Source organism: Ruditapes philippinarum, unplaced genomic scaffold (genome assembly GCF_026571515.1).
Source record: "Ruditapes philippinarum isolate M1 unplaced genomic scaffold, ASM2657151v2 ctg110_1_1_1_1, whole genome shotgun sequence".
In the NCBI taxonomy this organism is placed as follows: domain Eukaryota; kingdom Metazoa; phylum Mollusca; class Bivalvia; order Venerida; family Veneridae; genus Ruditapes; species Ruditapes philippinarum.
The window spans coordinates 387851-415203 of record NW_026856488.1 but is presented as its reverse complement, the minus strand read 5'-3'; the positions used below and the strand labels follow the sequence as shown (position 1 = coordinate 415203).

The 27353-nt window shown below is 30.9% G+C and overlaps 1 protein-coding gene across 9 annotated transcripts in view; it reads left to right on the top strand.

Annotated features, from left to right (window-relative positions):
• Positions 1 to 27353, top strand: part of LOC132746723 (pre-B-cell leukemia transcription factor 1-like) — a 46296-nt gene that overhangs the window by 6834 nt on the left and 12109 nt on the right. For 4 of the 9 annotated variants that reach the window (XM_060735968.1, XM_060735960.1, XM_060735962.1 and 1 more), the window contains exons 3-8: positions 4227 to 4471; positions 9367 to 9465; positions 14615 to 14805; positions 16985 to 17120; positions 23427 to 23568; positions 26806 to 26984. In XM_060735968.1, coding sequence (XP_060591951.1) covers positions 4227 to 4471; positions 9367 to 9465; positions 14615 to 14805; positions 16985 to 17120; positions 23427 to 23568; positions 26806 to 26984 — 992 coding nt within the window. Of the gene's footprint in view, positions 1 to 4226; positions 4472 to 9366; positions 9466 to 14614; positions 14806 to 16366; positions 16503 to 16984; positions 17121 to 23426; positions 23569 to 26805; positions 26985 to 27353 lie in introns of all 9 variants that reach the window. The other 5 variants (XM_060735966.1, XM_060735965.1, XM_060735961.1 and 2 more) reach the window with 4 other exon arrangements.

The window sequence follows — 27353 nt, the reverse complement described above, 5'->3', positions numbered from 1 at the left end:
TTCAACAGTTGAAAGAGTTTATTTGAAATACAAGCGGCACTATTACAAATGTTAACAATTGGCAACGATTAGTGTGCGTTGCAGGCAATTTAGCTTTAGATATAAGATGAATTTGATTAGATTGAAAGTGGAAATGTAGAATATGTTCTTAAGAAATTTGAAAAATGATTCCTTAAGCAAGTTTATACATTATTATTGTTAGTATTGTAAGAATGTACATATTGGAAAGAGGGGGGTAGGAAATAATACTAGGCGTAAAGGTATCAAGCAATAAATTGGAAATTTTTTTAATTATGGGAAAAGATACATGAAAATACTTAAAGAAATAAGATTAAATCAAATGTGTGTCAAATAATATTGTTTTTTGAATAATTCATTATTGAATAAATACAAATACTTTTTTCATAATTTATATGATTTTCTAAATTATTTATGCATTTTTTGAGCTTTTTTTGTTTATATAGATGAATATATGTATTAAATACACTTTTAACAGGAATTTAGAATCGCCCAAGTCTTCAGTGGTGAAGAAATTTTTTTGATGAGTCATTCTGAAAGAATATTTATTTTATAAACTAGAGAGATCTCATGAAAATACAGCAGAATTGTGACTAGACATACAATTTTAATGTTATCAGTTGTTGGGGATTATTTTTCAAACAAAATGACAAGATTATCTAGAAGATCATAAATCAGGGGTGGTTATAGAGGAATAAGACTGCTAAATGTAAGCCTTCCTGAGCAAATTATAGGCAGATTTGAGGCTTTTCGTCATTTTTTATGCAGTTTTGTCTGTTTTGTTCCGGCAAGATTTTTTTTTTATTTTAGATTTTTTTGTTGTTGATATTTTACAACTTTAACACCAGTGTAAGGGCTATGGAAGTGCTGAAACTTTTTTATCCTATCTTATCTAATGGCTTTTAAACAGACCGTAGAACTAGAGCTAGTACTCACTACATTGACCAAAAAAATTTATAGTGATGCATTTTGTGGTAATTTTAAAAATGGTGCAATATTTTGGTAGATTTTCAAGAGAGATACTGAATTCCATTTTATAACTAAGGAAGGCCCAGAATTCTGCTTGTGTTGAATGATAACTGAGTTCAGCCTTCTACTTCCACCAGTAACCTTAACAGTTGTTCTGATGTAACCTACTGCAACAACCAACAAAATCTGTTAGAAAAAACAACACGGCTAATCTCTTAACACAATTATTTGTTAATTTTTTGGTCTACATAATACAGTCTGGCTAAAATGAAGCCAATAATATGTAAGAATAATTTTACACCTGCTTCACTATTTAAATACACAAGTGTTGACACTTCACTTAAAAATAGGAATCAGAGATTTAAGATTTTACAGTCAGGAATGATATCTACAAAATGAATGGGCATTTTATAAACCTTGAACAAAATTTGGGATTTGTCACAGTCAGAACATCAATGTCTGTTTATATCTCCCATAATCCTCATGGATTTTGGTACATACACATAATCCACATGGATTTTGGTACAAACACCCGGCTTGTCATCTGTTTTATCTGTTTAAACATATAGATTTTGCTGATAGTCATAGAAAATATTTGAAATTGTTTCCCTGACATTGATATTTTAATTTTAAGACTAAGTAGGGTCACTTTTTCAAGACCCATAACTGGAATGAATTTTGAATAAGGTATGAACGTTAATGAATTTTCAAAATAATTGTTCGGTATCCATACATTGTCTTGTTTTTTTGCGGAACTAAACCTTCCTCTTTCTTTATTCCAACATTAGTTAAATTTTTATAAGTAAATTTTTCCAAAGGAATTGAAGAAAAACATACTTTTTTTAAGACAGGATTTCAGTACTGAAACTTTTGTTCAGTCAAAATCTCAAATCATCAATTGAGATTTTTATAGGCCAGTCAATCTCGTAACATGTGATAGAAATAAATTTATGAGAATACAAGTGTTAAATATAATCGATACCAAATGCAATTCTGATCTGTAGATTAGATTGTATCTTTTTATTTCCTTCTTTTTTGGTTCTCCTTGTAAATGTGATAGGAACGTTTGTTTGATTAGGGATATGAATAATCTTGTGTGATATTTAGCTGGTCTTGATTTATTCTGTTTGATAAGTGATAAAAAATGATAAAAAATCTATTGCTACTATCTTAGGTAATAGATTTCAAAGACAATAGAATGATTGTCTATTGTTATAACACCCATACCCCCCCCCCCAAGTAGTGATGTCCGATTCCTTATCCAAATGGAAATAAGAAATAAGTTTTTGGTTCCCCATCAACATAAAAGTTGGTTTTCAGGACCTTTTAATGGAGTTAATAAAAAAAAAGTTATGTTTTTTTTTCCCCCAACAATGTGTTCTGGTTTTATACTTATCATAAATTTAGGACAGTTAAGAGACTTTCTTAAGATTTTATTGATAGTTTACTGAATACCTTATATTATATTTTTTTCTTTTTCAAAAACATGTTTATTGCTCTATGCCTTTCAAGGAAAATGCCTAGAAATGCTAAAGAAACGAAAGTATTTAAGGTGGTGATGTATTGTTACTCTTCATTCTTGCTTGACTTATGTCTTAAGAGTTGTTTCAATGAATAAGTTACATTACTGGAAATTCTAATGTACACTCCCAAAGCTAACTACATTAAAATTTCACATGTATATAACATCTTAGTATGTCATGAATAAAGATTAAGAATTTAAATACGTTATTTTAAGAACTGACTTAATTCTCCCACTGGAATTTAAATCATTTTTTTCTCTAAATGTATGAAAATGCTGAAGGGCATTTTTGGAAAACATCTTTTTTCTTTTTTCCAAACTAATATATAAATGAAATGTTAACCTTTATAGGCTTTTTAAGAAAATTGTTTTTGCAAAATAAATCATCGTTTCAGAATGAAGTTCCTTTCATTTCGGTGCTTTTGATGTGGTGCTTTGAATTTAAGTTTATCTCTTATTCTTCGAAGACGCAGGCTTTCGAGATCTCTTGGGACGTTCTTTTAAAAGCAGTCGTGGAAACGTCTGCCTGCTTACTGTAGTGACGGATCAGTCTGACTTTTGTTTATACAGCAGGCGAAGTTGAATTCCGAATTTTCCGAACCTCAATTTTCTTTCATCCTTCTCTTCGTACTGAATATAGAGCGTGATGGTGACGACGTTGTAATTAAAAATTGCAAGTTGTTTTTGTCTCCCCATATTGATCACCAGTGAGGGTCTCTTTCCCGAGCATTTTAGCGTGCTTTATTGATTAAGTTTGTTTTATTTTCTGTAGCGGAATGATACATGTTGGTGTTTGCTCGTCATTTACTTCGAGAGATGTTAAGTATTGTCATCGTGCATTCTGGTTTGAGAAATCAATGAGTAGAAAATCGGGTTTAATGGTAAAACGGGGATATGGCTAATTGATGTCTTTGATAACATTGTCTTCTCGCTGGTGTTTTTTTTTATACAGGTCTGTCATTGCCTGTCTTGTTATTACAGAAATTTATTAAAATACTTGTCAATGGTTTATGTTGTGAAACTGATACCTGAAGATAGTTTTTTCTGAAGTGAAAAATTACACGGTCAATATCACTTTCAGTTTGCTGAAGGGGAAAAAAAAGAAGATTTTTTAACAATTTCTTTGAAAAAAAAATTCTTTGTTCTGTTTTATTAATTTTCAAAGTTATATTGTTTGACTTGAAACTTCTTACACAGCAATCTTTATTGAAGTATTAATCAAGAGTATGTAAACATTTCACATGGCTAAAGTATCTGAATTTTCTTTTGATTCTGTGAAAAATAAAGCACTCTGTGGGTGTTATACAGTATGAAATATTCTGTTATTTTGTCCTGACTTTGACTTGTGACTTCCAAAATATAATGCTTTTTCTTCTTTACCTATATAATGTGACTTTCATTACTTGACTTTGATTTCCAGTGTGATACATTTTCAGACTCTGACTTCCAAATTTTGGAGCTAAATGGAAGCCCTGTCAAATGTAAAAGTAAATGTGCACATTGGACAAAGTATATCATGACATCATTATACAAGAATTGTAAAATTTCATGTTTTGTCAATATCTAATTTATAATCTCCATAATAAGGCTACCTATCTCTAACAGCCATTTTAACTTAGCCCATATATTCCTGGCCACTATAAACAGGTTAAACTGTACAAGGTAGTGCCAGATATGGTTATCCGAAAATTTTATGTCGTAAATTTTTATATTACAGTATTAAGTATTAGAAATTCACAAGAAGAAGAACCCCCAGATCCTCAGTTGATGCGTCTTGACAACATGTTGATAGCTGAAGGGGTTGCGGGGCCAGAAAAAGGTGGCGGTTCATCAGCCGCAGCAAACGCTACAGCCGCGGCTTCCGGTGGACAACCGGACAGCGCGATTGAGCACTCCGACTACAGGGCGAAATTGGCACAGATACGGCAGATATATCATACGGAGCTGGAAAAATACGAACAGGTACTTATAGTATTTGGGTGACGGAAACTGGTTGTAGATTAACATAACAAAACAAGCGCGGAAGTCTTCGAAAAAAAAAATCTTTTTAATAAAATTTTAATCTGCTGGATTTGTGTTAAGAATTTGCCATGTTTTGAATCTGGAAAATTCAATTCAAATATTAATGTGAATTGGTCTAAATACAATGAATAAATACAATAAATAATAATTACATTGATAGTATTAGTATTAAGTATTTAGTATTAGTCAGAACAACAAAACACAAAAGAATTATACACAATAGTTGTTGGCAAGTTAATTAAGACACATGATGTCTGACATTGCATATATTTATATAGCAGATAATAAAAGTCTTCTAGAACAAAATATTGTTATTCATGAATGATCATTCTAAATCACTTAGCATTTTACATTTCTTTTTCAAACAGCATTTTATAAAGAAAATCCAATTGTTTTTATCAACATTTGAAATACTAATGAAAAAAATGTGCCCATTGTAGACCCATCCACTTTAAAGGATTCCATAAATAAAATCAGAAAATTTGGGGCTGCGAACAGTATTATGGCCTGGCCAGAATGCATGGACATGCATGCTGACAAGGCTGTATACTAATGGCAAATGCTTAACACTTTCAGTTCGAGCAGGTTAAGGGTGTTTAATATTAATGCAACTTAAAATTTTCTATTCATTCATCGTGCATTTCAGATGCCGTATAGCATTATTTTATATTGAAGAAATTAAAAATATTTTAAGAATTATATTTTAAGCTATGCTTAAAGCTTGTCAGCTTTTACAAGGTTTAAAGAATGAATTTTGAAAGTTTGTAAAATAATGATACACAAAAATCTACAAGAAAATGGTGAGGGATGTTTTAGTTTTTTTTTTGTGGTGTAAGTGCTGAAAATTAACTGTTTTTTTGGTGGTCTGTGACCTTAAATTTAGTGGTCTGTGACCTTAAATTTGATGGTCTATGACCTTAAATTTGGTGGTCTGTGGCCTTAAAAATAAAATCAAGTATGCAAAGGTAAGTGACTAACATTTTTTATTTCTCACTGGAAACGAAACTCAATACTAACAGTGTTTGTTGGAGAAGTTTTTCTCTTTTTAAAAACTTAATGGTACCGGAACAGGATTTTGGTGAGGTTTGGCTTGAGATGCGGTGTTATTGTGGTGTATTGTTTAAAAAACACAGACGTAGAGTAGTTTGGTTATGTAAATTAAGAATGTTTTAGATAAAGCTTATAAGATAGGAGTCTTTATTTTTATATATACATATATTTTCAATGGTAAGTACAGTAAATTGGCTTTCCACAATAACGCTCCAGTTGGGGGGTCGGCAGTAAGTTCCATATAAACGGGGGTTCAGATACTGTATTTTTCCCTAGCAAATCTTAAAATAAGATTGATATTTATAGTTATTTTGGTATTAAGAATTCATTTTGTAGATTATTTAAAAAAGATATTGTCTTATGAAATTGAATAAGTTTTGAAAAAGAAAGACAAAGATATTTGAAAAGAAGAATAAGAAATAGTTTTGCATTTTACATCTTTCTATCTCTTTCTTGAATATTTTCACTTAGATTTTTTTAATGGGAGCGAAAAATGTAAAAAAATAATTTTGTTTAAGAAATCTTTTCTTGTCGGTGGACAAAGAAAATTTTTCTGTGTAACAGCAGTGTATGGCAGTCAGATACTGTTGAAACTTCTATATTCAATCCATATTTTAGGTGTCAATTTTTGTTTTGTTTTGTTACTATAACTTGTGTTACTGAATGGTTGAAGATGGTGACAGTTTGTTTGTGCTTATCAATTTTTTTATGTTTTAGCTTTACATGCATGAAGGAATTGTATGGTTTTAGAAACAAAACTTTCACTGACAAATATTTTACTAGGTCGTTGTTGTTTTTTTCTATGTTAGATGTTAAAATTATAAAGTAATACTTCAGAGTTATCAACTAACACAAAAATAAATTTTTAGGACATTACAGGAATCCAACATGGCTGCTGGTACAAACGGGAATATCTGGTTCATGGGCAATTATTTAAGGTTGATAAGGGGTCTGCCTCTCAACCCAGGGGTCATGGGTTTGAGCCTTAATTGGGTCACAGCCATGTTTCTTCATGCAACACCAGTGGCAGTACTAGTTGGTTCCAGGAAGCGAACCCGAAAGTGATTAATATAAGTTGCAAGAACTTGTTTCATATCGAGCTTAAATTAATATATTTAAACCAAAGAAAGCATACTTTTCTTATGTATATATATTTTTCTTTTATGTTTGTGTTAAGTGCATGAATGGTCTCTTAAATGGTTAATGATAAGATAAATAGATCACTTCGACCATGTAATTTATTCATCAGTTACAGGTGAAATTATTATCATAAAAGTGTTGATATTAACTTATTATAAAGCTGCCAAAGGTTTGCAGTTAAGATGTAATAAAAAACTGAGGGTAGTTTTCTTATTCGTACACAGAATCTTCTATATATCATTAATATATGAAGGACATTTCAGAAAATAGCTTAGCGCAAAAAAACAAACAAAAAAATTAAGATGCAACCATTTTGCATTTAGTCAGGACTTTATAATTTATATTCTGTAGAATTGTCACTAAAAAACTTTGTGGTTGGGATACAATTATAAGTATTATTAATTAATTTTACAAATTTATAATTGAAAAAGTCAAGTGTTTCAGAATTTCTGTCAATTTCATATAATTATGCATCAATAGAAATTTAAGACGATTATCATTATAAATAGAATTTGATTTATCAATTTTGACTTCTGTTAGTGAAAAAAAGAGAGAAATTGTTAGGGTTGGCGTTGTTGGGCATTTAAATGGAATTTTACTTATCTTTGGAAAATTTGGATACATTCTGTTATTTTCATGTAAAAGATCCTCATGGGTCCTGTTATGGTGATATATGTAGTTAGGACTTGAATAATTCAACAATATTGTTTTGAATTGCTAGGAGTAAAATAATAAACTAGAATAAATGAATATGATCGATTTATTTTTAATGAACTAAAAACTTGCAGATTGGAAATAAAATATTTATATTTTTGAAATGAAGTTGGTTCAAAGTTGGACAGGATATATACCATTGGTAACTTTATAATAGTGATTGATTTTGGTGACAGATAAAAAGACTTAGGGGTTTATATAGGAATGTTATGAAATAACTGTTTGGATTGGGAAAAAAAATTGATTTAATTTTGTTTTTATTTTGCATTTTCATGATTATTTATCCTATTTTATTCTCAAAAATTTAGTTTTCATTTCACTATATTTTTTTTTTTTTTTGCTTTATTTTTGTTTTTAAGCATGATTTTTATTCAAGAAGATCAAAACTTGGCATAATAATTATTGTACCCCATGCAATAGACAAATACAAGTTTGGATTTACTTGTCAAATTACAAAAAAAATAATCCTCGTTCCAATTTTTTGTTAAATGTACTTGATTCATATCAAAACTTGCGTTTGTCTATCTCGGTATACCATATATCTCTTGTAAATCATTATCAAATTCCCTGTGCTAGCGAATTTCAAATTAACAATTCAAGAAACGATCAAATTTTTTTTAAATTAAAAAAGAAAAATTAAACAAAACTAGGCGAGTGTGGTGTTAATATTGCAAGAGCTCTTAAAATAAATAATTTTTTATTAGTCCGTAACCAATTTTAAGTCGGGTTTATATAACAATCGAGGATGACAAAAATAATTGAAAAAAATAATTACGATATAAATAAATAATGGCAGTCAGCATGAAATTTTTCAAATTTTATTTGATATCGTGAAGTAATTTAGAATTGGTAATGTGTAGGAACACGTAATTAGTTTTCCAAAAAGACCGCTGGTAGGTGAAAATGTCTGGAATAAGTTCTTAAGCACTTAGAAATCAAGTACCCTATTGGCAGTTGACAATAACTCATAAAACAGAATGATTTGTGAATTTCTTTCACTTTTAGACATTTATTCAAGTCATTCAATCATGAAAATGTGATGATAATATTATACAATAGTGAGGTATTTTCAAAAAGGTAAAGAGTCATTGATAAAGATGCTAAACTGTATTTTGGCATGTAAATTCGAAATTTTTCATTATTTTGCTGAAGAAATAATAAGAATGTTTTCAAAAAATACAGGAAACTTTTTGAGTGCTAAAACAACAATGACTGGCTTTTGTCACAAGTTTAAAAAAATTGGGACAGCTTGACAATAAGGCTATAAATTGCTCAGATTTAGCTTTTTTTTTCCAAAGTCTGTTATAGTTTGTAATATATTTCAAAATTTAAGAGCGGGCAACTCCGTCTTACAAATTTTGGTGATGTTACTATAATTAGGGTTAAGAAAATGTTTAACAGAGAAATATGGTATCTTAGCACCAGATTCAGCTTATTTGAAAGTTCTGGAGGAAACAGTGATTATTTAACAATAACGACAGGCTTGATATGTCACTAAACTTAGACAAAACCAGCCAGAAATGTCCAAACCGGATTTGGAAGCTCATTGGTGCTACCACTTTTCATATTAAATCGACCTAGAAAATCATGGTAATAACTATGAATGGTTCCCAGTATTTGACATAGATATCCTGAATGGTTCCCAGTTCAAAGTTAAGATACATTCTATTAAGTCTAAAAGGGAACCAGCTTTTTCTTTCATTATAGTCTAAATTTCTTATGAATATTTTCAGTTTAAAAAAATTATTTCATTAATACTTTGGGTTTTTCTTTAACAATTATATAAGTAATGAAAACAATCAACGCGTTTACTTCCAGAACTTTCGTAACACCCCTGCCATACACTTACACATTTTAATATGCATCTGTTTCATAAAAAAACGTGTACCACATATATATTTATGCCTGCCTCATTGTGTATTGTAATATAGCCGGATTCTGAGGGGACGGACCTGCAAAATAACGATTACCAAGCAAAGCTCGCACGGATACGCAGCATATACCAGACGGAAATGGCAAAATATGACCAGGTAGCGGTCTCCTACTACTATGCATTAACATAATATATACGTGTTACTATTCTTTTCTCTGTTTGTTTGTCGATGAGATCAAATTTTATTTATGGTATTGATTTTACCCCTGTCAAATTTCCTACCAATTTAGTGAAATTTTGCATTTTTTCCAGATTTGTCAATTGTCAAATTAAGCGAAATTGGATTTTACTAGTGTTTATTGTAGATTTATCCAATGATAATCATAAATTTGCCCAATTTCATGAGAGGGATAGATTTACCCATAGTATAATTATGGTACATTTGCCTAATTTGTATTGTAGTTTTCTCAATTTGTATTGTTCACTTGTCAAATTTGTATTGTAGATATCTCAATTTTGTATTGTAGATTTCTCTATTTGTATTATAGACTTACGCTATTTGTACTGTAGATTTACACAATTTAATTAGTAGACTTGCTGATTTTGTATTGTAGACTTGCCAAATTTGTAATGTAGATTAACACAATTGGTAGTGTAGATTAACACAATTTATAGTATAGATTTGCCAAGAGACAGATTAATAAGAGAATGGTTTGACATACTGCCTCTGTTATGCAACTATTGATAATTCTACCAAATGATCTGGTTGTAAAAAATTCTATCAATAGGATTGCAATGGGCTTTTAATTTCAAGGAATACATTAAGTGATGTGTCTTTAAGCATTTCACACATATTTCAAAAGCGCTCATTTCTAGTTTCTCATATAAAGAGAAAGTTGAGCTATTATGATCAGGGCTCATCCTGGGGGGAAATTTTAGGGAGAAGTGACAACCTCGCGAAAATTAGGGAGAAGGGAAACAACCCAATGTGTATGCATTAACATGCATGGCTATACATCCTTTAATTGTAATATAAACACAATCAACATCACTTATAATATTTCTCCAGTTCATTAATTAATAGTAGTATTAATTAAAAGTAGATTAATTATTTAGTAGTTGATCAGGCAATTGCATCTAAGCTTTCTCTAAATATGTGTTTATATATTTTCATGTACATTTGTTGATAATAATGTGTAAGAAAGGATGATGATAAAATCAATTTCATATTTTTTACTTTACTTTCCTCACTTTTAAAAGAAAAGATGAAGTCACATTGGACAATGATTAATAATATCTGTTCTATTCTGTTCTGGTAACAGAAATTTCTCTCTTAGTCTGAATGTTGTAATGCCACATTTATATGCATATAATTATGCTTATAAAACAATTTTCAAACATCAAAGAATATGTAAAATATGTACTGCAAACATTTGTGCACATTATATTTGATCACTAAAATTACATACATTCATTTCTTATTGAAAAATTTGACTGAGAAATTGTAGAAAATTAATTTCTAATTACCTCCCTTTATTTTCATGAAATGTTAAATTCGGTAATATCTTTATAAATAATGCTTTTTAAAATTTACAATATTTATAAATCTTAATCTGAGCGTCATATTTACGAATTTATTTTGAAACAATAAGAACACTTCTTTCCAGACAAATGTTGTTGTTATATACATGATATACGACCGATATGTAGTTAAGCCGGGATGTCTTGCCCACGTGCGTAAACTGTGTCAAATTTGGCATTTCTACAAAGAGAACAATGCCAAACACCCCTACTGTCTACAACATACCAATAGCAAGATTTTTGCGAATTGGCTTTCTTAAATTTTCGCGTATCAGAATCAGTAACTTTCTTACTGCTCGGTTACGGCATTTCGCCTTGTACTGCCATGACGTGAGCGACATAACAATTTTACAGTCAAAATTGATGTTAACAGACTGAAATCATTCAAAACTATGATTAAGTTTTTAATCTGCTTGCTGATCATTAATGAAATTGATTATTTTTAATTGACTAACAGTTTTGTGATAGCCGTGAAAAATCCATTGCACATCGCCTTTACTCGGGTTAAAAACCCACCATCGAAGTGCATCGTGTACATCAATTAGGGAAGATTGTACTTGTTTAGATAATCGGGGAAAATTTTTTTATAATTATCGCCAAATCCCGTATTAAACTCGCAAAACTATTACACAATTATACCGTTTCGGGCCGATGCTCTCGTTATTTACTGTTTAGAGTAGGCGGTCTATCGCTTCGCTTACAGGTAGAAGGGTAGAATAAAGCGACGCTCTGATTGGATTATGATAATTAGCGGTCGTCATATGGGCGGATACAATCTCTGCTCTTTACATCGCTAAGTAATTACTATATGGGAATTAAGACTTTATCGGCGATGTTGACTTCTCTTTGATCAATCGGAAGAGCGAAATTGGAATATACACGGCGAAGTTTTCGCCTGAATCGCCCTTCCGGATGAGCCCTGATGATAGCTGTGTTGTTGTCATTGTTGTTCAAAAACTTCAATCTAGACCATAACAATTTTCAAGGTGTCATTATGAAACTTAAAATTCTTGCTTATCATGACATAAGGCAGTTGTAAGACAAGGGGAATAATTCTGAAAACTATATATTTGGAGTTATGCCCTTTTAAACCTAGAATTTTGTCAAAGGTGGGCAGTTTAAGAGACAAGTGTTAACACTGCATGCATTGATCTTGTCTAAATTTACCTTTTTACATTTCTTGATTATCTCTGCTTATATCAAGTGTGTTCTCAAGAAATTTATATAGGTGACACAAGAACATTTTCTCCTATATTTAAATATTTTTAAACATTTTCTCATTTATTCAACTAAGTATATAAATCAGCAATTTTACTTATATAAATGTAATGTGTGAACATGGATATTGAAAAGGTCAAGACGGTAAGTGATCTACTACTGTGGAAAGTTATGTTCATTTTTCCATTCCTATATTGTAATTTACTGGATTTCTGAGAAAATATAGAATATTTTTTTATGACATGAAGACAACTTTAATGTTTAATGAGAATTAATTTGATATTTTTCAAATGTATAAATGAAGTTTAAGAGAGTTCCACATAAGGTTTAAAAGGTTATATCAGTATGAAATCATTTCAACCAATATTATGTTATGTAACATATAAGTACAGTGATTTTTTCCCCTGTATTTTACAGCTGAATAAAGGCTGCTTCCCCTAGTCCAAAATAGATATATTTTCCCCTAAAAGTGCTTATATTTCCCCCTGAAATGCCCTGTGCAGTTCTTCACCAGAACCATGATGACTTGAGAGCAGCTCAAAGTCCCTATAAATAGACTCTGCTTTGTACCATGCATGCTAAATTGAACTGAAATTGAAAAGTTTATAAAATGTGTGCTTAAATTTCATTCTTAGTTATTGAAATTTGACTTCAGATTTCCCTCTTTTCTGATTTACTGCGCTATATTTTCACCTTCAGAAAGCCACAGGTTGTTTTTAAAATTGAAAAAAAAATCACTGAAGTATATCTCTAATAGAGGTTCATGTATATTGAATATGATTTTTGTGATATGATAATGATATCCAAGTAGAGATATGGAATAGTGTAGTGGAGGTTATAACATGAGTAATGGTATAAATATATTGTTACTGAGGTATGCTATATCATTATTCAGGTAGGGTATATATAATTTATATTGTTACTGAGGAATGGTATATCATAACTTGAGATATGGTTTATCATATCTGAGGTTTGCTATATACATGTATATCATTACTGAGGTATGGTATATCATTATACATAGTAGAGGTATGTTATATCATAATTTGAGGTATGGAATACAATAGTAGAGATATGGTAAATCATAGTAGAGGTATGGTCTATCGTATTGTATTTCATGTGCGATGTATTGTGAAAGTTATACAAAGTATAGGTACAGTGGTAACTTATATTGTTAAATGAGGTAAAATTTGTCATCACAGTAACACTAATAGGATTCTTAATAACTAAGGTGTAGCTAAATATATTAAGAGACTAAAAACAATTTACAGTATGGTAAGTATTATGTTATGTGAAATGCAAAAGATATCACATTCATATACACATACATGGAAGGTAAGAAAATATTGATTTCAAAATTCAACAATTCAACAAATTAAATGGATGAGTCACGATAAGCTTGATGTTTTTAACAAAAAAAACTTTTTTAAGTAAGCAGTAAAAAACTGTTTTATTTCTGCTTGTTAAAATGAAATTATTTGATGGTAATTTTTCTGTTGAAGTTTTATCTTTATCATGGTGCAGGAGTTCAGTTAGATTTTCTGTGAAAGTAAATAAGGTAAGTACCAGTAAGTTTAGGCGGATATTTTACGGATTATATATGGCATTTGTTTATAAAAAAAATGCATTGTAAAAGATGTTTGATGTGAAGAATGACTTATTGTCCAAGATTGACCAAATATTGCGGATTGACGGGGAAAAAAGGGTTAGTCATAAAAAGTCATGAAATAGCTTCAGTGGTAAGACAGGTCAGTGGAAGTAAGGTAGGTACTGGGTAATGTTAGTATTATTTGATTAAAGAAAGAATGCATGCTTTGCATATTTAGCTCGACTATTCGATAAGAATAAGTAGAGCTATTGCAGTCACCCGAGCGTCGGCGTCGGCGTAACCACTTATGTTAAAGTTTTTGTAATAGTTCAAATATTTTCAAAGTCCATTGACATATGGCTTTGAAACTTTGCACACTTGTTCACCATCATGACCCCAACCTGTAGACAGGAGAAGGTAACTCTATCAAGCATTTTGACAGAATTATGCCCCTTTTTCGACTTAGAATTTACGTTAAAGTTTTTGTAATAGTTCAAATATTTTCAAAGTCCATTGACATATGGCTTTGAAACTTTGCACACTTGTTCACCATCATGACCCCAACCTGTAGACAGGAGGAGGTAACTCTATCAAGCATTTTGACAGAATTATGCACCTTTTTCGACTTAGAATTAACGTTAAAGTTTTTGTAATAGTTCAAATATTTTCAAAGTCCATAGACATATGGCTTTGAAACTTTGCACACTTGTTCATCATCATGACCCCAACCTGTAAACAGGAGGAGGTAACTGTATCAAGCATTTTTTTACTATCAAGCACTAAGAATAGTCGAGCGTTGCTGTCCTACCGACAGCTCTTGTTTATTGTGACTAGAAAAGATGGTGTGTGAGAAAAAAGGGAGGTTATTTGATTGAAAATATTGTCATATCACTGACGGATATATACATTTCTTTTTCAGGCATGCAGCGAATTCACGACACATGTTGTAAACTTGTTACGAGAACAAAGTCGTACACGTCCCATTGCCCCCAAAGAGATTGAACGCATGGTGAGCATAATCAGAAAAAAGTTTGCGGCCATAGAAATGCAGCTAAAACAGAGCACGTGTGAAGCGGTGATGATTCTGAGATCTCGATTCCTTGACGCCAGGTGAGTGAATTTTTACGGTTTTTACGATTACTTGACAAAAACAGCATAATCTTAGTTATATAGCTTGACTTTGTGCAAATTTCATTTGATAAATCATCTGCGATTGACACATCAGAGATTATTATGTATACTTAGTGGAAATTAATTCAATACGAAGAAGAATCATTCAAATTTTACTCAAAATCTTGAATTGTTATGATATATATCCGAATGGGAAAAATTCTGCAAGACAGGCAATTTTTACTTGAGTGAAATATTTGGTAATGCTGAGAAGATTTTGTGAAGATTTATAGCTTTAGAGTAAGACAGTTTAGTTTATATGTAATATGGATGATGCTAATAAGCTTACTGTATATTTGTAAATGAATTTGAATGCTTCATATTTGAAATATTGAGAAAATGCATTGATAAAAATTAAGTCTGTTTTTAACCGTAAGGACTTAATGAGAAGAGTTATGATGATATTATGAATATATAGTAAACTCTTAGCGTTTGACATGATGTATTTATGTAATGAACTGGCCCTGCCTTCAATATTAGGAAATGGTAGATACTGGTTAGTTTGCATTGACGTGTATGCTTGCTCCAAGCTCTATATTCTCAACATAGACAAGTCATTATCTTCTTTTATATATAAAGGGTTAGTGGCGACATGACTTAAGTAATCTAAGGATTGCTGGCCTTGACTGGGTTCAAGCCCTGTCTGAAGCAAGGCATTTTTTACTTATGGAAGAAACTTTACACCGTTTGCATAGTAACTGTACACCAATTGCTTAGTACTGGTTGCTTTCCAGGAATGGATTCAAGAGTGTGTCTGTAAGCTTATTGGTTCCTACACAATGGAACTAAAAAAAAAAATTCTGTATAAACTTTCAATACTACTTTTAATGTCCATTTCACATCTGTTTGAAGTGTATGCAGAATCTTTATAAATATGTGAGTGAATTTCATTCAATACCATGTTGTATTTTGAAAGGCGCATTGAGTCTCGGAAATTAATATGATTTTTTTCTCTGAAGGAAAGGCAGACTGAGAGATTTTTTACATGATAGATATTGGATTTTTTTTTTAGATTTTTTTTTAAGCCATGTAGGTCTATACAAATCTATACTTGTGTGCAAATTTCAAATTGTTCGCCCGCTCTGTTTTTCCAGAATAAACTTTTCTTGTTTTACTTCTAAACTGGGTTCTCACAGATTTTGAATATATTCTCAATTTATTTCTTTGTTATCGGTTTAATATGTTTCCATTTTAAGTTATACTATGTTGGATATATTTACTGTGTAAGAACACCAAAAATTCAAGGCTTTTGAGAAGTATGAACAAAAAAATTTCAACAATAGAGCTTTTGAGGCTTAATGCACCTTAGTTTCTAAAAATATTCATATAATAATGAACTGAAACAAACAAGATGGAATTGGACATTAAAAATAAATTAGCTTTCTTACCATTAAAGCTCCTTATAAATATTGACATTCTAATAATCTTTTTTTTTTTGCACACCAAATATTTATTTTAAAAGCTGTACGACTTCGAAATATCTATATATATTTCTGTACAGGCGAAAGCGGCGAAATTTTAGTAAGCAAGCAATAGAAATGCTAAATGATTATTTCTACTCCCATCTGAGTAATCCGTACCCTAGTGAAGAAGCTAAGGAGGAATTGGCCCGAAAGTGTCAAATTACCATTTCGCAGGTGTGTCCACGTTTGTTTTGTTGTTCATTTTTCATCAAAAGTGTGTTCAGAGATGTTGGCTTTCTGCAAAAAATAAGGCATAATTTTTTTTGTTGCGATTTTGAAATTTTAATATTTTTTTTTGTAAAGGATGAATGATGACTTGAAAAAAGTTGTCGATTTCTGGAATTAGCTTAATAATGCACTTATGAAATAGTTTTGGACAAATATCACACAGTTTGAAACAACGTTCAGTTATTTTGCCTGGTTATGTATTGAGCTTTAATTTCATTTTATATCGCAAATCAATAAGTTATAAATTACGAAGAAAAAAAAATTTCAGAAAAGATATTCGTTATAAATATCAGCATTATTTTTGTTACAAGCTAAAAGCCATTGACTTTTTTTGCAGATCTCTTCAGCCAGCATCTCTGTTCTTACAAAAAAAATATTTAAAAAAGCAATTTTTTAGCTTGTTTTTCTATTGATTATTTATACAACAGGAGAAAGAGGCGCAATTTTAGTAAACAAGCTACAGAAGTACTAAATGAATACTTTTATTCACACCTGAGTAACCCCTATCCTAGTGAGGAGGCAAAGGAAGAATTGGCCCGAAAGTGTAATATCACCGTGTCACAGGTCTGTCCTTATTCGAATAATCGTAATAATTCTATACTCTTGATTGATAACACTTTGTATTGTATTCATATGTAAATAACATTGCTTAGGGTTTTCAGCTCTTATGTATACAGGAACTCATTTTCCGGTTGTGGTCGGAATTCCGGTTGTAGCCGGAATGAACTGGCTTAACTATCAGCAGGTTTGTGTTTCTTTAGAGATGTACGAGGCAAAAAATGAAAGTGATTTGAAATGAAATTTCAAAATGAATGAAAAGATGGTCCTGTACTAAGGTTAAGTTTGAAATTGTTTCGTAGTAAATTAGTTAAAACTTTAATCCTATGTAATTATTACCAGGCACCTTAGTAATGATAGTACTTTTAAGGGAAATGAAAATAATTTGAATATTATGTAAAAAGCACGGTTTTAAGGAAGAAATTAAACGTTAATTTATGTCTGAAATCAGACATTAACGGATCTGACCTCATTATGATAATTAGGTATATAATTTTATACGAATACGTAATTGTGTAATATTTTCATGTCCTTTCTGAAAGGGCAGTACAAAGGTGCAATTTGCTATAAATTTTCATTGTTTTATTACATTTTCATGTCATAAATTATGCAGATGAGGTAGTGTAGATCTGTTTTATGACTCTTTTAATTATAACCTACTTAACCAAAACTTTCCCAACCCTTAGATTTTAATTAGTCATTAAAATTTGTTTTTCTTTGGTTTTGTTCGTTTTTTTATAAATCTATATTTTTTCATTACGATGATACTTAATACTGATACTAATCCATAAGTAAGCTTTGTATTAAAGCTTTTTAGTAAAGTTAAAAAAAAAGTGCTGTCTTTTTAGGTAGTTCAGGCTTTCATGTTTAAAAAAGTTGTTGCTTCATCATATATTGTCTGCCGTTGGAAAAAACTTGTTCTTATTTTTTTTATTGCGAATTTAAAGTTTGGCCATCGTAAGGTTGTTGCCTTCCGTTAAGAACGTGTACGAACTAATTTGGTTGCAATTTTATTAGGCGTGTGCCTTCACATGATAGTTATCTGCTTGAGTTTTGACTTGAGATTGAGATAATGATCTTCGAGTATGAAATATGGTTCATCTAGCGATGACAGGCTAGATTTTATTGCGAGATAACAGAATTTACTCAAGGCAGGTGTAACGAAAAGTCATCCTTGAGTAATAACAGGTCATAATAAATCAGTTTTTGTAGAACCTTATTGGATAACTCATTTAAAGTATAGTCAACGCATACATAACTGTCCATATCACCCGAGTATGAAATAATACATTGACATTTTATAAAAAAATTATTGTATGCCAATAGTTTTAATATTTCATGTTACATATCATTGAGTTTGGTATTTTGGAGGTGGGGCTATATTTAAAGTTGTACTTTTACTATTTCGGATATTTGAGATTAGTATTTCACCCTTTTTATGAAAGGAAATTTTCATTCAAGCAGGTCACAAAAAAAAATTGTTTCCCTATTATTTGAGATTCATTTTTCTCTATTATCCCCTCTGCAAAACAATTTTCCCTCTCCCTCGCCATAATTTCCTAAAAGTGTGTGTGTGTGGGGGGGGGGGGGTGTTGAAGCACTCAACTCCTTATAGTTGTACATGTTCATCAATGGTATCAATAGTTTAAATGTTAAAAACCTGCCAGGGGTTTTGGATTTATATATAAAGACAAAATTATATAGCAAATCTATATAATATGCAAGATTGGGGAAAAAATGCTGTTTCTACTTACATACGCGTTACTGCCTACAAAATTACATGGAAGGACACCTGAGGTCGACCAATAACACTAAAATATCACAATAATGACCTTAATAATGTCAGTATGCCATAAAAATCAAGAAATGAAAATCTGTGAATAAATAAAGACAAATTAAGACTGATGTACCTGCTCTACCTGTAGAAATTTATGACAAATTATTTTGTCATGCACACTTGAAGAAGATGGAAATTTTTTTTTCTCCTAAAATTTCATTACCCTGACAGTGCATGTTAAATATAATAATTTATGAAATATATTTATGTAGATAGTGTAACTGTATTAGTGCCTTTGAAGAAGGTCATTGGCCAAATTCTTTTTGCTTTTTTATGTAATAAAAAGTGACCAAAAGATTTTTTTTCTGGTTTTTCCTTATTATTTTGGCTTCATTGAGAAGTGTTAATTTTTTCTTGGTGAAAAAAATACTTGCTTATTATGAAAAAATTGAATTAATGTAAAAGATTTGGCAGTTAATAATGGGAATAAGAATAAGGAAAGATCTTTGAGAATGACGAATAACGAACAATATTTGGCTGATGATAAGTTAAAACAATGAATAAATAAAAGTTTTTGTCTGATGAAAAGTTAAAACAATGGATAAGGAAAAATATTATGCTGAAATTAATGAATAAGGAATAATCTTTACCTGATGTTAAGTTAATATGATAAATAGGTGTTGTTAAGTCAAAATACATATACATATACGTAAATATTTATTGTTGAATCACAGCTTATGTTTTCTTCCAACATTATCCATCAATTGCCTGTATTTAAATAGTAACAGAATCCCTTAAACATTCTTGAAACGGGCATCATTATCCAACCACCTTCACGCTAATTGCGATATTTAATACGTTTTGTCGGCTCCCTTTTCATGGCGTAACAAAAGCGGTCACCTTTCACAGAAGGGGATGCTATATACATTGTATTTATAATGATACAGTTTGTTCACGATCATTAATCACACGTGTCAAACTCGGCCAGAGTGAAAAGAAATATTTCACAGTATTTGTAAGTCATTTAATGGCTGTTTTACGAGATAAAAGGGAGATAATTATATCAATTTTACGTGATCGGTCACTAAAAATATGATCAAAGAAAAAAACTTTTCGGTTTAAAGCGTTAGCTAGATAAATAGTTAATCGGTAATGATTTTTCATTAGTATAAATGTTTTTACCTTTTTAAATGCTAACTCACAGTAAAAAAAACAAAAATGCGTGTTTATGGTAATATTCATGAGCTTTTCAGTCATTTTGCATTTATTGTTTTCTAAGGGTTTATTTACACCAAACAGCGTTCATTAACTTCTCGCATAATGAGTACTTCCATGCATTCCTTTAAGGTCAAAATGTCATTAATGTAGTTATATACAATAGGGCAGGAGGGGTGACTTTACAAGACACTGCTCTTTTCGTACAATGGCGACCTTTGACATCTGGGGTCATTTGCAAATGAATTTTTTAACTGTTAAGAAGCATTGTTGTGCGATTTCTGTATATCGAATGGGTTGAATCGGCTTGAAAATAGAGTGTATTATTAAAATCTTATTGAAAGACTGATGTTAAATTAGTGTAAAACATAGATTAGAGAAATGAAGGATGACATAGGGTGATAGCAACTGAATGAATTAAGTCCAAAATGAATGAGAAAAGTTAAATTTTTAGATTTACTTTGTTGGCTCCATTGATATATTTTTATAAGGTTCAACATATTAATTATAGGTAATCTACATTTTCATCCAGTAGGCTCGAATAGCTTGAATATGGAAACTAATTAAAAAATTCCTTGAAAATTGTAAATAATGTGAGTGTTTTAACTACAACGGCCATTGGTCCCTCATTTAATACATCTTTACTGTTTCCTTGCAAATTAAAGAAATCAGTTAAAGAAATTAATATTCATTAAAGCATTTGCTGTAATTGCTAACTTATTTCCACTGAAATAGGAATCCAGACAATCTGAAGGAAAATTCTTACAAAATTTTGATGTACTTGATTTAAATTTCTCGGTTCTTTTACATGAACCATGTTCCAAAATCAGCACACTTAATCTTCTATTCTAGCCCATTAACTTTGATAAGTTCGTCAAGTAAAATCTGACTTTCAAAGAAATTGGATAATTGGAGTTTTATCACAGTTTAGAAAGTGTTTATGTCCCAGAAAGATGCTATAATGATTTATTTATGGTGCTTGTACATCCCAAGAACTGTAAAAAAATATTATCCGGTTTCTAAAAATAGATGACAAATCAATGCCTGGTTTTGAAAGCCTGGTTTTGAAAGCCTTACAGTATGTACATATTACAAGATCTGTTATATAGATATTTTTCTTAAAATAGGAAAATTAAGGTACAGATTTTAAAACCTTTCTAACTTTGTCCTTAAATATACTGGTCAAGACCTGTCAGATGCTAGCTTTTTAAGGCTTTTAAAGATGGTTCTGTTCAGTTGAAGACCATCATTATGTTACAAAAAGATAGGTAAATAAAAATTGTTCAACAGAGATATCAGACTTAAATTGTTGAAAATAGTCTGAAAATTTCATTGCTTTATGAAATCTTCTGTTATAAAAATTAGTAAAGACATAATATTAAGGTGCTAAAATGACTCGTCGAGTGTGGGCCGCAAGTACAAGAAAATGATGAAGCAAATTTTTATTACTGTCAACATGCTCTTTACAGAAGCTGCAGTAGATATTAAAAACATTTTTTCCCAGTATTATAACTTAATTAAGTTTAATTGGAACATCATAAATCAGTCAAGGCAGGTAAATGCCTATTTAAGATTCTAACGAGGGTTTGTATTATGATGAGACATCTGTATACTTGCGGAATATATTCACGCAACTTGAGCGTGTCATTTATTCTCGTCTTAAGTATCATTTTAATGGTGTTTTAATCTCATTTTAAGTTTCTCGATGCATACCAACAAGTACGTAATTAAAATTTGATACATATTTAAGATAAAAAAAAAATCGCGTAAAAGTTTTAATCAAGTTGCTACCGTATCAAATAGAGTTGTTATCACTTGTGAATGTCTACGATGAAATGAAATTGATACATAATGATATATTTGACATAGCACTCTAAAATAATTCATGCAATGTAGAAAATACAAGGTTTATCATTTTGCGCCCCTGAAAATTTTTTTTTTTTAAATTTCTTTTTTTTTTTTGGTATCAAATGAAATTAAGGTTTCAATTATGTCAGCGTAAATTAAACTGAGTAATATTTTATGTATGATATAATAATTATTAACATTATTAAGTGGAAAATTGTGTTGGAAGAATTAGGAATCTTGAAGCGATGTAAAATTGATAGTTGAAACACCAGTGTTTTTTAAAATATTACATTTTACGTTATATAGGAAAGAACTTAAATTTTGCCAGAGTTTGGTTCATGCTAAGAATACAGTATTTCAATACAATTTAATATAAGTTTTCCTTTTATATTCTTTAAATTTACCTATATTTCATACAGACTATGTGACAAAAAGATGTTTAAAAAAAATAAAGAGAAGCTAAAATAAAAATCAACAACAACAACTGAAATCCTGTATAAATAAAGAGCTAACCCACAAGTTCAAAGATATCCAGTGATATTAGTTAACCTTTTCACCCTATATTCAAACTTTACCTGCTATATTTGTGTTCTGGATTTGTGGAATAGTCAGGGCTCGACAAATCCATTAATCCGCTAGTATTTACAAGTACAAACTTACTCCGGACGTGCTCGTTCTTCAGACTGGGAACAGTCCATGGGAAAGCTTAAGCGATTTTGATACCAAAATACAAAAATTGAGCGACCAGTAGTATAAACCCTGGGCAAACGGGATACTTAGTTAAGTCTCAAAAGCAAATCACTTTCATGAGCCTCTTAAGAGGGACATGTATATATACTGATGGCAATGGCTAATCACTTTCCAGCAGGGTTAAACGGCATAAATTTCTCTGCTTATTTATTCTATTGAATCCTCGAACCAGGATTTTTAGGGTGAAAGGGCATGAATTGAAGTTTATTTAGTTACTTTCTTGTAAAAAATAATTATTCTTTGTTAATTTTCAGTGTTAAATGACAATGTTATACTTTGCATATCATTCGAATCTTTGTTACTGTTTGTTTGATGTAAAATAATTTCTGGTTTAATATTCACATAATTAGTACTACATTTTTTCAGGGGCATGTTTTTGTTTTAGAGCTTGTTCTTGATTGAAAATACTTAAAATCGTTATTGATGCTTCCATTATGTAATAAGAAAAAAATGTTTCAGAATATGTATAGATTCACAGAATTACGAGAGCTATTTTACGGGCCTCGAGGTTATAAAAAACTATTTTAGTCCTGTCCCGAATCTGGAGTTTTACAATTTACATTCTGTGCTGGTTTCTGACCAATCAGATCTCTGAGATTTGAGTTTTAGATTATGAAAATTCTCTTTAACCTTTTAACCCAAATATTTTAACTTTTTGAGTGCATGTGAGATTTTTATTGTTGTAACAATGGTGATAGAGAATTATTTGCAATCTGTTTCAGGTATCTAACTGGTTTGGTAACAAGCGTATTAGATACAAGAAAAATATCGGGAAAGCGCAGGAGGAGGCGAATCTATACGCGGCTAAAACTGCGGCAGCCGCGGCACAACACGGTCAGCAACACACTTCTGATACGGGACAAGGTTTGACCTGTTTACCTCCCCTGGATATTTAACCTTCATGTCACAAATGTTACGATACTTTCGATACTTTAAACGCTTAGCTGAATAAGATTTTGTTCGCTCTATATATATAAAGATACTCAAGAGTAGAGAATGTATAGACTTAGTCCTTCATTTATTTACGCACAGAAGGAAAGCATATTTCAAAATATAGTGAAATATTAAAGTAAAATAATTATGAGTTAGGGTTTTTTTAACATTTGAATTAATTTTATTGCAAAAAAGTGAGCTTTTGAATTAGTTTTATTGTACAAAAGTGAGCTTTTGAATTGTTTTATTGCATACAAGTGAGCTTTTGGAGCCTACGTATTATGAATGCTTTTAAGCTTTAAGTTTTTGCCTGCTGTTCATGATTTTTTTAAGAGACTTTTTTAATAGGCTGTTTTGACTATAGCAGTGTTCAACCCAGATTTGCATTTTTTTTGCTGTGTAAGAACTTATATAAAATAGTTCTGAAAATTTTGCATCAGCTTTTTATCTCCCAAGCTTGCATGATTTCTGAACCCCCTGCTGAATTTTTGTAATGGAATTGCCCTTCTTTGACATCGGAACAGTCCATTCAAAGTGTAAGGGATTTCAATATCAAAATACAAAATTTATGCTACCAACACTCAACAGTATTAAACTTGGGCAGACTGCATGATGTCGATGCAGGCCGACCTTGTTGTATACTGGTGTAGGACAAATATGATTAAAATATTAGTCAAATTTTCAGTTAGTTTTCATTCACTTTTTGCAGAAATAAATACATGTAAATTATTACAAATTATTACACACAGATATTTTTTTCCTTTCCAAATCCTGCAGTTTAAATTCAATCTTATATGAGCCCATATCTATTGACTTTCTTTTGTGTGCAGATTTTATTATTGCCAATTTGTGTTTTGCAGTTATGTATCATGCTAAACAATATTGACCTTTGACCTATATTAAAGTATATTGCAAAATGACATGAAGGTTAGAAAAACACAGTCTCTCAAGTTGATAGTATAAAAAACTTAAAGCACATTTTTTCTCTTTTTTTTGATCATAAACAAGAAAAAAATCAAATGAAGAAATTTCATTGTATTTTGTTGATTTATTACAAAAAGTGTAGAAAATTATATCTTATAAATGGAATCTTCAATAATAATTTTGACAATTTATATACAAAAAAAAAACTTGAGAGACCCGGTCAGGCAAGCATGTTTTACCTTTTTCCTGTGTTTTATATATACATATATATTTAATCTTGGTTATATATACACATACATTATATTATATGAAAGAATTCTTAAAAATGTTACAGTGACCAAAATATTCCAGGGGTGCGTTTCATAAAGAATCGTAAGTCTAAAATATAAGACTAAAGTTAGGACTGGAATAAGTTTGCACTTAGGATTTTTCTTGAAACGCATTTTTATGCCAGTTTTACACTTACGACTATAATCGGTCCTAAGATTCTTTATGAAACGCACCCCAGCTTTCTATACGGTGTTTTTATTGATGGAGACATTTTTGTTTACTGTTTTATATTTCTTAAAAATTTAATACACGGGTAAATACTTTGTGATAAAATGTATGTAAAGGGCAACTTTGGTATTTTAAATGTCCCATGAATCTAAAACGCCTTCTAAGCAGGCTTATGTTCAGGGGCCAACTATTTGGAGAATAGGGAGTGTTATTGTTATCACTCTATTGTTGGCGTCACCGTCACACTTTGGTCAAGTTCTTGTGTGCAAGTTGGTGTCTTGAAAACATTCGAAGAAAATGGGTTTGAAACTTCTCACACTTGTTCTCTGTGATTATCTAACACATAACATAACTCTTAGTTACCCTTTTACAGAGTTATGCCCCTTTTCTTACTGACAAGGGCCGAGAATAGTCATGTATACTGTCTTTTGGAAGCTCTTGATGTGTTTTTAATGCCCCATGAATTTTAGGGTCTGCTTAGTTCCCTAGTGTTAGAGAATGAAAGTAACAAAGAAAAGTCGACTGTTATTTGGTTTGAGTTCTAAGCTTGGAATAATTTGGGTGCAGGGGATTAAGCCTTAAGCAACAAAATTAAATATCTCGTGCCATTTCAACTTCAGGTGTGATTTATGTAGTTTAAACAGGGGAAATTAGGTTATTTCTGGTAAATAAATGGGGAAGGACTGGTTATTTCTGTGAGATATTCCTGTGTAAACGGGTTAATTCTGGTAGATTAACTGGGAAAATATGCTTGTTAACAGCTGACCAGTATCTAATGCAGCTGCATATTGGTAAGAAACCCTAAATAAAACTATGTTTTACATTATATAATAATATATCAATTTTTTGTCACATCAAACATTATGAATCAAAAGATCTGATAGCAGACAAGTCTTTGTAACAATTAGGTGCCTGTTTATCAGGTGATATCATGAGATCGCCACATCATGAAAATTACTTTTTTATGTCAATAAAGCCTATTTGATTCTCATTTTCCCCTTGAAAGATACGAGCATTGCTTGGTAGTGTATTATTCTGTGAGGATTTGTTACAACTGTAATCAATATTTTAGATAATAAGCGGCAAACTTGTTTTAAATTATGAAGACGGCAAGCAAAGCCCATCTGTTATGTGTAACTAAAATGAAGCCGCAGCCTGTGACATAATTGAAATGTTATGTAACATTTGCGATTTTCCTGGTATCTGGGTTGGTTGAGCTGTTACCACTCCTATGATCTTCTTTTTAAACCGTTATATGACTGGAAATTGTGTTGAATTGGCCAAGCATTGCACACTGAAAAGTAATCTTGGTAAGCATATTAAGATTGGTTATTTCCTGGTTGTAACAAATATTGAAGGGTGATGCAGTTGCTAAGTAAGCTCATAAAAGGGTTAGTGATTCTACTAGCGGGAAAAACAGTAATAGATTGAATGGTGTCTTGGAGAAATAAAACTTTGAAATGAAAAGTATTTTTGTTTAGGTAATACATGTACCTTGATGCAAACCCAGCATAAAGATTGCCAGATTGGATTTAATTAAGAATTCAGATTACATAAATTCTTTCCAGCTTCTATACCTTAATATATAAAGTGTACGTCCACCTATTATAGTATATTTGGCATATCTTCTTATTTCAAGTTAGATGCATAATTATCATAGAACGTGTATTATTATTTTGATTTTATATAAAAGAAATTTCATTTTAACATTTTACTCATGTAATATAATTATATTGTTATTTATAGATTATGGTGACGGGGACTCCGATGACTCATCAACAGTAGGCTTTAAGAGCAGCTCATTTTTACCGCCGGGGGCGTCTAGCTACAACATGTCAGCAACAGCGGGGCTTCCCGGGCAGGGGCAGGGCGGCATGTATATGGGAATGAATGGCGATAACTATACCAGTGGCGGAGACACTTCGGTAGGTATATTAAAACATGAAAATTGAACTGTGTGGCAACTGGGATAAAAAAGTGTCTTATTAATTCTTTTCAATTTACTGTCTGGTGGTATAATATTAAAGCAGTGAATTTTTATTTGATAAAAAAAAAAAATTGTTAAAAATGTAGAAATTATTATATGAAGAAAAAATCTATTTAAATCCTTATAGGTTTAGCATTATTAAAAATATTTAAGACTTTTTAACTGTTTATTGAAATAATAGGATAATGAATTTGTTCAGCTTGGATTCACTTGCACTGTTCCATTGTGGGTCTGAGTCTCACAAGAGACAGTGAATTTGTTCATGTGAGGAAGCTATGCAGCTAGCTTATTGTAGATCGATGATTCT